The sequence below is a fragment of the Terrapene carolina genome, unplaced genomic scaffold (genome assembly GCF_002925995.2).
Source record: "Terrapene carolina triunguis isolate 2854851 unplaced genomic scaffold, T_m_triunguis-2.0 Scaffold146, whole genome shotgun sequence".
Taxonomy (NCBI): domain Eukaryota; kingdom Metazoa; phylum Chordata; order Testudines; family Emydidae; genus Terrapene; species Terrapene triunguis.
The window spans coordinates 316107-327729 of record NW_020664497.1 but is presented as its reverse complement, the minus strand read 5'-3'; the positions used below and the strand labels follow the sequence as shown (position 1 = coordinate 327729).

The 11623-nt window shown below is 45.9% G+C and overlaps 1 protein-coding gene across 1 annotated transcript; it reads right to left on the bottom strand.

Moving 5' to 3' along the window:
• Window positions 1-3243: 3243 nt before the first annotated feature.
• Window positions 3244-8706, bottom strand: ADIRF (adipogenesis regulatory factor). Its single transcript, XM_024209594.2, has 3 exons — window positions 8646-8706; window positions 5164-5226; window positions 3244-3350 (listed from the first exon to the last, which is right to left on the bottom strand). Exons 1-3 carry the CDS (start codon window positions 8704-8706, stop codon window positions 3244-3246), a joined length of 231 nt encoding a protein of 76 aa, XP_024065362.2.
• Window positions 8707-11623: the final 2917 nt, after the last annotated feature.

The following is an 11623-nucleotide window of genomic DNA, read 5'->3' as shown; positions in this document are numbered from 1 at the left end:
GGCTTGATTAAGAGCTGGCTGGGTAAGTCTTGAACTGTATAAAATAGAGCTGATGTTGGTGGCTGAGCAAATACTCAGAAGAGAAAGAAAGAGCATTTATTGGTCCCTTTGATTCAGAGGATATCATTTTCTTTTGTTGAAAAGGAGCAGTAACCAGCGGTTCTATTCCATTCCAGCTTGTTCCTGGTTGGCCAGAAAGCAGCTGCAAACAAAAATGCTCCTTATGATCTGTGTCTGCCAACAGGGCTGGATTAACTTTGTGGGCCTGGCGCCAAACATATTTGTGGGCCCCCATGGGGCAAGGTGCAGGGGCGACGGGATGGTCAGTCTCCAGAGTGAAGAGCGGGCTGGGGGCAATGAGGCACAGTGCGGTGGGAGTAGCCCTGCTCTGCGCAGCCTGCAGCTGCCAGACGCACACTGGCCTGCCCAGCCCTGTGCTACCAGCATGCCCAGTGCCCCACCCTTATGCCCAAATTTTATTTGTCAATAAATAAATGTGGAGGCTCCAACATGGCAGTGGGGAGCACAGGCTGCTGGTTGCATGGAGGTGGGAGATTACCTTGCAGCCTCCCCCACCCCCACAGTGTTGACACAATGCAAGGGCCAGGCCTGCCCCAGAAACACCCAGGGGCCCTGCCCACCTGTGTGCCACCCTGTGTAGATGAGCAGGCTCAGCCCGGCAGCAGGATCCAAGTGCAGAGAGACTTAGTGTGGGGGGATCCAGGTGGGGGTAAGAGAGGTCTCTGTGGGGCAGTCTGGGTGCGGGTGGCTCAGTGGGAGATCTGGATGCACAGAAGCTCATTGGGGGGTTCCAGGTGCAGGGGCAATGGGACTGTGCAGGGAATCCAGCTGAAGGTGTTTGGGGCTCAGCATAGGTGGGGGTCTAGGTGCAGGGGTGGTGGGGTTCATTTGGGTGGGGGTCCAGGTGCAGGTGGTTGGGGCTCAGTGGAGAGAGTGTCTGGGGGGGCTCATCGGGGAGGTACAGCTGCAGGGGAGGTGGGGCTTGTCAAGGTGAGGGTTCGATGGGCCTGCTTAACAGGGGAGCCCCAGCTTCTACCAAGGGGATGCCGCATGCTGGGCTACAGCTTCCCCGATCCCCTTCTCTTCCCCATCCCACACCCCTTCCACACCGCTCCATCTCCTCCTCATCCCACCCCCTTCCTTCCTCACTGCCTCTTTCCCCCTGCCCCCTTCTCTTCCCCATCCCATACCCTTTCCCCATTGCTCCATCTCCTCCTCAGGCTTGGGGGGCAGAGGGGAAACTGCCCCCCAACATGAGCCGGAGGAGCAGAGCGGGTTGGGGCCGGATTGCTCCACATTCTGCCGTCCGGTGATTGCAGAGCAGACCTGACCCCCCCACACTCATGGGGCGGCAGGAAGTGGAGTGACCCGGCCCCAGCCCACTCCACTCTGCTCCCCTGGCTCCCGGTTTTGGAGGGCAGGGGGGTACCTCCCCCCAGCACTCACCAGCAGCGCGGAGCCGGTTGGGGCCAGGTTGCTCCACTTCCCGCTGTGCGGTAAGTGCAGGGCAGGCCTGACCCCTGCTGCAGACCCCTGGGATGTAGCTCAGGGGAAGGGGTGGAGGTGGGGTGGGGGCAGAGCAGGGGCGGGGGCTTTGGGGAAGGGGTGGAGCGGGGGCGGGGGCAGCTTTCCTGGCCGGCTCTGCCAGCTGGGGGATGGGGCTGGCTGGGGCTCCTTCTGATTGTGGGCCTGGCGCCATGGTAAACCCGGTACTGTCTGCCAAGTGAGAATATTGTCTCCTTTCCTCTTGGATTTGAACACTGTACCAGACATCCATGCTTTGGAACCTCCAGATTGGATTACTCTGATGTAATGTATTCAGGCCTGCCCTGGAAGACCACTCAAAAACTTCACCTCACATGGAATGCAGGTGCCCACATCTTTAACAATGTTTCATGCATACAGTACATTATGCCAGGAGTGTATTGACTGCATTAGTTTCCAGTATATTTCAGGGATCAGTTCAAGGTAATAATTTTAGCCTACAAAGCGCTTTAAGGTTTTGATCAAGGTAACCTTGAAGATTGCATCCCTCTGCATGGTCTTGATCAACTGTTAAGCTCAGCAGAGATTTTCAAGCTGACATTTCCTAGATTTGTACATTAAATGGGTGAGGTTAGACTGGTGGAGGGCCCATGGTTCTAGAATTCACTTCCCCACGGTGTGAGACAAACTAAACTTGATTAGTTTTAAGGCATGTTTAAAAGGCAGTATATTTAGTCAGGGTTTTTCTGAGTGGGTACTTTAGGGATAGGCAAGAGTTGGAGGTTAAGAGAGTTATTTCAGCCTTGGTGATGTTTCACTAGAACTGACTGTTGGTATGTGTTTTTGAAGTTGTTATATAGTGTGCCTGGAGAATACCCGTCTGATCCTGCTCGCTCCCATTGAAGTCAATGGGAGGTTTGCCATTGACTCCAATGGCAGTAGGACCAGGCACTATGACAGGTGCACAATATAACAATAAATGAGGCAGGCCGTGTTAGAACAGAGAACTAGGTACCAAGACTCTTCTATTCTGTTCCAGACCTTTCCACTGAGTTCCTCTGTGGCCTTAGGCTAACTGAGTCACACAGAGGCTGAATTGTCTATCTGTAAAATGTGTTTGATACTTAGCTCGCTCAATGGATTTTGGATCAGGGTCAGAGAGGTTTGTAAAACATTTTGAGATCCTTTGGTGGAGAGCTCTATATAATTAACCAGTGTACTTATAGGTGATATGTTATTTTTCCTTTGTGAAAGAAATTTGATCATATGTTTTTCTTATTCCCTTATCCATTATTTTAAAATTTTAGAATAAATGAACATTTGGCTTGAAATGTAACAACAACTTAGCTCTGGCTGGGGAAAAAAAACATGAATGTCATAGGTAAATCTTCTGCTGTTTATTACCTATGTAATGGCAGGAGTATTAATAGTTTCATCATTTAAATTCTTAGGTACATTGAACTAATGTATCAACAACCTTTACATCACTGTATGAGACAGACAATGCCTTAGTCACTGCTGAAACTTTTGTGATTAATGTTGAATGGGAGATTATGACTAGAGCATACAAGATTTTTTTAAAAACTATTTGGTGGGTGAGCATTCTGCATATGGCATAAAGCTAAGCACAGTAAATGATGCAAGTCTAAAACAGCTTTCATATTTCTACAGAAATGATTACTGAATTTCAGTGCAAACATTGATTTTACAACATCTCACACTCTGTTTAAATTCTCATCATTTCTTAAGTCCAATTTTTTTCCCAACGCCAGACATGGCTTCTGATGCTTGTCCAGTTGTTTTTTCTACACCATCTTGAACAGTCTTGCAAGCCTGATCAATAGCTGAGAAAGATAAAGAGGCAGCTAACATAAAAGCAAAGTCAATACATTCAAATGTATGTTGTTTCATATTTATCGTGGAATGGGGAAGTGAGAAACTGACTCAAGTATCCATATTGTTGTTACACCAAACTGTGTACTTAATCATTACACCATATGATTCATGTTCACTACACCAGATACCAGCTGCTTACATTTCCTAAAGACGAGTTTCTCTCTGCTAGTGCAGGTTGGGGTGGTGGTGGTGGGATATATTAAGTGTTGGTACACAGGTTGGGTGCTGCTGGGCAGGTGCCTGTGGGTTTTGGGAACTATTAGGTGGGATAATAGGGCATGCTGGTTGGGGATACTGGTGCTGGAACTGATGGATGTTGGGGGGCTGCTGGTTAAGAATGGTGGAGGTGCTGTCTGGATGAGTGGGTGGATGCTACTTTGTGGGATGATAGGTATTTTAGTGGCTACTGGAGGTATGGGTGGATGTTGGGTACTGATGAAAGGGAGAGTGGTATTGGTCAGTGGGGTAAGAAATGTAGGGAGGTGCTTCCTCCTGGCCCCTCCCTTCCCTAGCTTGCATAAGTTCAGGAAATCACTGTTTAGTTATGCAGGGAGCTGCACGTCGAGAGAGGCCGCAGGAACAAAATTGCTGGTTTCTCACTATTTTTAAGCAGAGAATGTTGTGGATAGTGAGGGGAAGCGGGAGGAATGGGAAGCTGTAGTAGAGCTGGAATGGCAGGGAAGGGGATGGCAGCAGCAAGAAGGAGTGGAGCTTCTCCTGGTGTCCCTTTAGCTCTCTTGCCTGGGTCCTAGCAGCTGCCATATTTTGGCAATTTTGCTACAACCCCACTCCCTGGTGACCTTCCTTGGTGTCACAATCACCAGTATGAGAGGCCCTGTTCTAGAGGGAGAGAACATGATATTACCATTAGCTTCTGGTTTTCAAATAAGTGCACATGTAGACTCCAAAGTTGCTAATTCTTCCATCATTCTTAGAAACTGATTTAGTGACCTTTTTGTTTTTCGCTCTGGCAATTCTCATCACCAGAAAGGAAACAAAATACTCCCCTCACAACAGGCATAGGGCTGCCAGCACCATTTAATAATTGACATCATTGCTGGCTCTGCAGCTCCTTGAGCTGCCACGTATTGGAGCTGGGCTTGGGATCATTACGGCCTCCTGCCTTTAGAGCTGGAGAAATCAAGATACACCACATGCTTACTTAGCCTCTAGGAAAGATGGACAAAGTTTTGACTACACTACTGCCAGAACCCTCACTGTGATCAATGATGAACTTTGAACACAATGCTAAATGTACTGTGTGAGCTATAGAAATAGAGAATCAATGGGAATAGTAGTGAATCTGCTAGTAAATACGCAAAGAGACAAGGTGGAAGAGGTGATATCTTCTATTGAACCAACTTCTGCTGGTGAGAGAGACAAGCTTTCGAACTTACACAGAGCTCTTCTTCAGGTCTCTCTCACCAACAGTAGTTGGTCCAATAAAAGATAATACCTCTCCCACCTTGTCTCTTTAATATCCCGGGACTGACACGGCTACAACAAGAGTAAATACATATACAAATCCTGAAATCCTTACCCACATTTTAGTAAATCCTTTTGTAAGGTCAAACTCTCACTAAAATCAATGGGAGTTTTGCTCGAGAAAGCACCAAGTAAAAACTGAGTAAGAACATTAGGATTTGGCCCTGGGTTCATTGTACTCTTTTTTTTTTTTTTTTTAAAGATGGCTATGTCTTTTGCTAGCTTTCCCTTCATGCCCAGTTCTGCCCTCATTGAATGTAATATAATTTCTCATACCTTTCTGACCCGCATCTGTAGCCTGGTTCACTACGTGCTGTGCAGACTTTCCCAGTGCATTTGCTGTAATTAAGAAAAACAATGCATTTAACCTGTTAAAGATTATGTTCTCCTCTTCTCTCTTCCCATACTCTCCACATCACAGCCCATGAAGTGCTTATGACCATTGGCTCTGCTGCATGTTTAACAGGCTGTAGACCATGGTGGGAGTATATCAGAAGATTATTAATAGAGAATAGGTTGAGGCTATGCAGATTGCTGATGGGTATCTGTATGAGGTATATAAGCTGGCTGGCATGCTGCCAGTGAAGTGTGCTATGCGATTATATAGCAACAACAGTGTTCTGGGCATGTTAGTGATAGATAAGACGACAAAATGTAGGAAGAGAGAGAGAATGATGTGATTAGCAGTGGCGTTTAGCTGCACATTGCTAATTCCATGATGCTGGTTTTTTATTTATGTATTTACATTTCTTGTTTTGAAGATGTTTTGTCATCTGGGTTGTTAACATTTCCTCAAAGGGTAAAATAGTCTTTGCAGACTTTTTGGAAGGAGTGTGGTTTCAGGAAGGAAAGAAGGATGGAGACATGACAGGCCAGTGAAGGGAAAGGGGTATGTTTACAAGGAACAGCTAGAGAAACAAGAGGTAAAAATATAATGGATCAACTGCAGAACACCAAACAATAATGAGAAATTATGTGGGAACGTCCCTCTAAAAGCCATTTCACATCAAAGATATAAGCAGTTTATGAAAGCACAGTCTCACTTTCCCAGCATCTGGGTGACTATCTGTGACCTGCCTTATCAATGACAAGAATTTTCTGAAAATATGTGGCATTTAGAAACATAGCTAGGTACATTTTGTTTTATAAACCTTATGTTACAGGAGTGCATATACCACATTGAGAAGAGCTCATAAGGCTAGCATTAAACATTAACATTAAATGACATTTACTTCCTAATCTCTTCTGAACTGAACATCTATACATACAGCAATAGAAATCTCCAGCTGAAGTGCCCTGCATCTCTGTTTGATCCACACTGATTTGGAGTTAAATTGTATTGGAAAATTCTGGTCAGCGTATCATGATTAAGGCTACGTTTTAGTCCTGGGTATTTTTAGTAAAAGTCATGGACAGGTCATGGGCAGTAAACAAATATTCACAGCCCGTGACCTGTCCATGACTTTTACTATATATCCCTGACTAAAACTTGGGGGGGGCGGGCTCGGTAGGGATGGCCCAGGGGCCCACCATCGGTGCTTGGGGGGGTAACCTGGGAGGGCGCCGCGAGTGTTTGGGGGCGCCGCAGGTGCTTTTTGGGGGGAAGTGTTGTGGCCCGGGAGGCACCACGGGTGCTCGGGAGGCCGGGGGGGAGGAGGGTTGGCAGGAACGGGGCAGGTTTCCTACCCGACTCCTGGGAAATGGTGACCTCCAGCTCCTAGCTCCATGTGCTGCCTCCACGCCACCTCAAGCCCCAGTTCTGCAGCTCCCATTGGTGCCTACGGGTGGAGGCAGCACGTGGAGCTAGGAGCTGAGGGAGGGGAGTTCCTGTCGCCCTCCTGGGGAGACCCCCCCGCCCCAGGTAATCCAGTGTTCAGTCATCTGCATATTTGGCTTAACACAGAGAGATGGAGTAAGGAAAGAAGGATGAGAGTAAATGCAAGAGAAGGTGTTTAACCCTGAAGGACAACTTCAGTTTATATACTCTGTTTCTGTACCTGTTTTCAAGCCATAAAAGGAGTATCAAATATATTAAGAAAGAAACTGAGCATCACAGCCTGGATTCTAGAATGAATTTGGAAGTAATATTTGAACAATGGCTTAAACTGATGCTGTTTAACTGGATTGCTAGCAACTGAGCAGTTAAAGAGGTTGGGGTACGTTAATTTTACACATTTTTGAGTGTGGTTGGAGCAGCATCTGAAGTGAGATATTCAAAATCAGCATCTCTGGAAACTGGACTCCCCAAGTATGGAAATATAAAACCTGTAGATACCAAAATAAACTAGGTTTTGTTTGTATATTAAAATTTGTCCCCAGCTGTGCAAACGCTTACAGATATGCTTAACTTTAAGCACAAGAATAATTCCTTTATAGTCAGTAGGATTACTCACATGCTTAAGATACACACGTAAGTATTTGCAGGATTAGAGCCTTGGATTATATCCAGCAGTGCTGTCGCTACCTGCTGAAGATCTGCTCTTGGCTAAGGAGGTCATGTGACCTCATGACAAACTGTAGAAGCTTCAGCAGAGGGTAAATAAATCTACAGCAAACATATTTTAAGGGGTATAGTAAGCCATATATAGAGTGGATATATTAATTTACAAAGAAAATTGTTGTATGTTAAGTTGAAATATAAACCTCTGATGCACAATAATAGTCATAATATAGTTATAGTTATTGCAATACATCAAACATCCCCTATGATAAAAAGTATAAAGGTTTTTGTTTAAAGCCAGAGAAATCTGAAAGCTCATAGTAGAGAGTAAAACCAAAGTATTATATTATATTTATTATAATTAGTCTATATTTTTAGTCAGTATAAATACTAAAATTGATTTCTGCAAAGCATTGTTATTCACTCCAGGTTGCAAACATACCCACCACAGGTTAAATCTAATTTCTTCAACAGAGGTCAGTTTAGAGAGCAGTGTATGAAAAAGGTTACACTGCTCATAGGCAGTAACCATTTAAAAAAAACCTAAAACAAACATTGAAGTATTTGTAATGGTTCAGAATAAAAAGTAATTAGTTGCTTGCAAAATATGAAGTTTTAAAATAAGTTGTTATTCAACAGGCATAAAGACTGAACCATCTTCTTTGAACCCTATCCTGCAGTAAATTCCATCCCGGTGAGGGGGGCTGTCCACATGGAGCTCATTCCAGGGTCGGGTTCTTAATCCTGAAGGTGGTGTTCTCCAAATCATGGCTAAGGCTCTTTAACAGGGAATCTTGTCTAACTAGAGTCCATGGCTCTGATTCTGTGTTCGCTGAAGTCAGTGGCAAAACCATTGCTTCAGTGCGACAGGACCAAACCCTACATTCCAGTTATTTTGTCTGTGAACAGAAGACACTAGTCTCCCATACTGTCAGTATGAGTCTTCTTGTGAGCAGTAAAATCAGTATTTTTTTCCCTTTAGAAATAGTAAAAAATCAGCCTCAAATAATAATGGACATTGATTGGCTAATCCCATCTATAAAGTGATTGGATTCTCACTGTACTATCAAATAAAACACCAAAATATTATGTTGTTTTTGACATTATGAGATTGACAAAATTACAAAACCAGCCTCAGGACAAACAAAAATAGATCCAGGCCCATATTCTGCTCTCATTTACACCAGTTTAAATCCAAAGTAATTCTACTGAAGTCAGTGGAGTAACTCTAGATTTAGACTGGTGTAAGTGAGAGCAGAAACTAGCCCTTGATTTTTTCAGAACAACAAACAGAGAAATTATATTTAATGTTTCTTACCAGCATCCTGGACCTCCCCTTCTGCGTGTTGTTTAAAACCCTGGAAGCCCTTACCAGACATGGTTACTTTTAAAAGCTTTTAAAATCTTCTGCTTCAGTTTAAAAAAGCAAAGCAATTTGCTATACGCTATGCCAGGGTTGCTCTAACTTGTGCTGATTTTATACATGTGCCAAGGCTCCTCCAGATGCCCACTGGGCAAATTGTTTCAATGGGTGGAGCTGCTGGAAGGCTTAGAGTTTGAGTTTAATGAATGAGAGCTGACAGTGTGCAGTGAAATTGTGAATTATTTATTTTTCCCAAAGAGAGGGTGTATCCATCTAGGGTTTTTGCAACAGAGGAATTAATTCTTTCATCACCTTTGTTTTTTTATAAACATTTCTAAACAAAAAAATTGAACTTTCTCAGCAAAACATAAAAGTGCAATGGAAGGACACTGAAAATTACTGAAGTAAGCTTTAGAATGGATTTTTGGAAGGCTAGGTTTTTATTCCAATGGGTCTCTTTTTTTCCCCTTATTTTCTTTTTTTCTTTCATGCTGTAGGTGCTGTGGTTAACTTCTACCTGTTGGTAGTAGGCTAAAAACAGAAAGAAAATGTCCTTATAAGTGATGTTACAGTTTGAAGCACTTTGTTACCTTAGCCCCATATTTGGCTGTTATAAATCCCGTGGAATATTCTTACAAGATGAGAGTTCTAATGGACATAGGCCCTAAAGTGAACCTAACAATCTGGTTGTGTGTCTAGTTGGATTTCAAAGGTAGAGTTTGTGTCTCCCAAATATCCTCCAGATGCCTGTGGTTCTTTGAGTGCTGGTCCCTATGTGTATTCCACTGCGGATGTGAGTGTATGCTCCATACTCCTAGAATCGGAGAATTCTTACAAGCAGCATCCATTGGTCCACACGTGTCTCCTTGCCTTTCTTGTGCTTCCAACGAAGGTATAAAGGGTGGAATGAACTGACTGCTTCTCCGGTTCCTTCTTACTGCCAGGTGGCCTGGGTTAGAACCTCCAGTGTCCAGAGCTTTCCTTCGATTTCTTCAATCTGTAAATATTTCAAAGTTTGCCTTGGTGCCTTTTGTATATAGTTCTGTATAGTTAGTAAGTTTTTAATAGTTTTATAATTTTTACTAGAGTTTTCTAGTTAGGTAGATTCCCAGCCTTGGGGAAACACCTCACCCCCGTACCTCTATAGGTTTTGGACTATGCCCAGAACTCCAGGCTTCAAAAAACTGTGTTTCCTGCTCTTTCTCGGTCAGTGACAACCCCCATAACAGTTTATACTGTCTCAAGGAGGCACATGTTGTGGCTAGGTGTAATATCTGCCACTCTTTCCCTGGCCATACCCATGGGTATGGTTAAGATTTTGTCACAGTTATTTTTAGTAAAAGTCACTGACAGATTGCAGACAATCAACAAAAATTAATGGGAGCTGTTACGTGTTCATGACTTTTACTAAAAATAACGGGGGAGAAAAGGCTGGGGAGGGAGGAATGACAGCTGGAGCCCGATGGTGGGGACTGACAGTCCCAGCCCCACCACCAATGCAGGGGAGCACAACCCTGGCTCCAGCCCCTGCTTCAGCCACAGGACGGGGAAGACACACAGCCCAGGCTTCAGCCCTGGCCAAAGTCACAGGGCAGGGGTAAGCAGCAGTGGCTCTGGCACCAGCCAAAGCCACGGGGGCACACAGCCCCAGCTCCGACTGCAGGGGAATCCATACCCAAAGACCTCCCATCAGGAAGGCTGAGAATGCTCGCACAAGCAGAAGAGCAAGTCTTCCCTTGAAGTCTGCATCTGAAGCAACCCTGCCTAAATCAAGCAAATCTGATCATTCAACCCTGTGATGGGGCAGCTGCCCCACACCCGGAGAGTGTGGGCTGCAGCAGGCCCGGGTGCCTGCACATCCTGGCAGCCAATAAGAGAAGGGCTTGTTGCGAGCCAATCAGAGGCCAGATTGGGGACAGCCAATCAGGGCCAAGCTCAGCCATATAAAAGACTGCTCAGGGAGAGAGCAGTCAGTCTGTCCCAGGCCTTCAGAGGGGAAGGTCTGTCTGTCTCCAGAGCTGGGAGGCCAGTACCATGGACAGCGCAGTGCAGGCCAGCCTTGGAGAGCCGGAGAAGGTCCTACTCCGTAGCCTGCCGGGCGGCAGGCCTTGAAGGAAAGGGCCTAGCGGAAAGAAGGGCCGTTGGGGAAGCAGTCCAGAGGAACAGACAGAGGAGGAAGGAGAAGGAGGACAGCAAGGCTGTTGCTAGAGGGCCTCTGGACCAGGACTCAGAGTAGTGGGTGGGCCTGGGTCTCCCCCCCCCCCTTTGTTCCCCTTGGCAGTACTCCCAGCCATAGGCAGTAGGGAGCGGCCAGCCGAAACTACACCAGATCCTGGACTGTAGGGATCGGACTTGGAGGTGTAGGACTGTGGGTCACCCTGCCCCTGGAAGGGGGTGTAAATGGACAAAGGGACACTGTCGGAGGACAGTGTTCCAGAAGAGGACACTGTGCGTTGGGAGCAACGCGGGTCCACATGCCAACCAAAGGCGAGACAACAGACGGGACGCCACCAGAAAGGGGCGCTCTACTGGGTCGAACCAATTCCCCAAGATGACCAGTAGGAGGCGCTGCGGTGGTAAGTCCCTACATTGTCACAAACCCCTAAAGGTTTAGTATGTCCTAAATCCCATGGCCACAACTCTTAAGTCCATAAATCCAGGGTTCTACCGGTACCAGACCCCATACCAGCGACACCCACTCCACTGGTAACATACAAGTCAAAAAGTGGAGATCCATTGGTTCTGGCACAATCTGAGCTTTTACTGCCAGTGGTACAATCACTGTCTCATACTCTGGCACATGGAACACTCTTCCTACTCCTGCCCCATCAGCACAAAAAGATCAGACCCCTTGCACTCCAGGAAGGTCAAAGACTAATAGTGCACCAGAGGCAGGGCCGGCTCTAGGCACCAGCAAAACAAGCTGGTGCTTG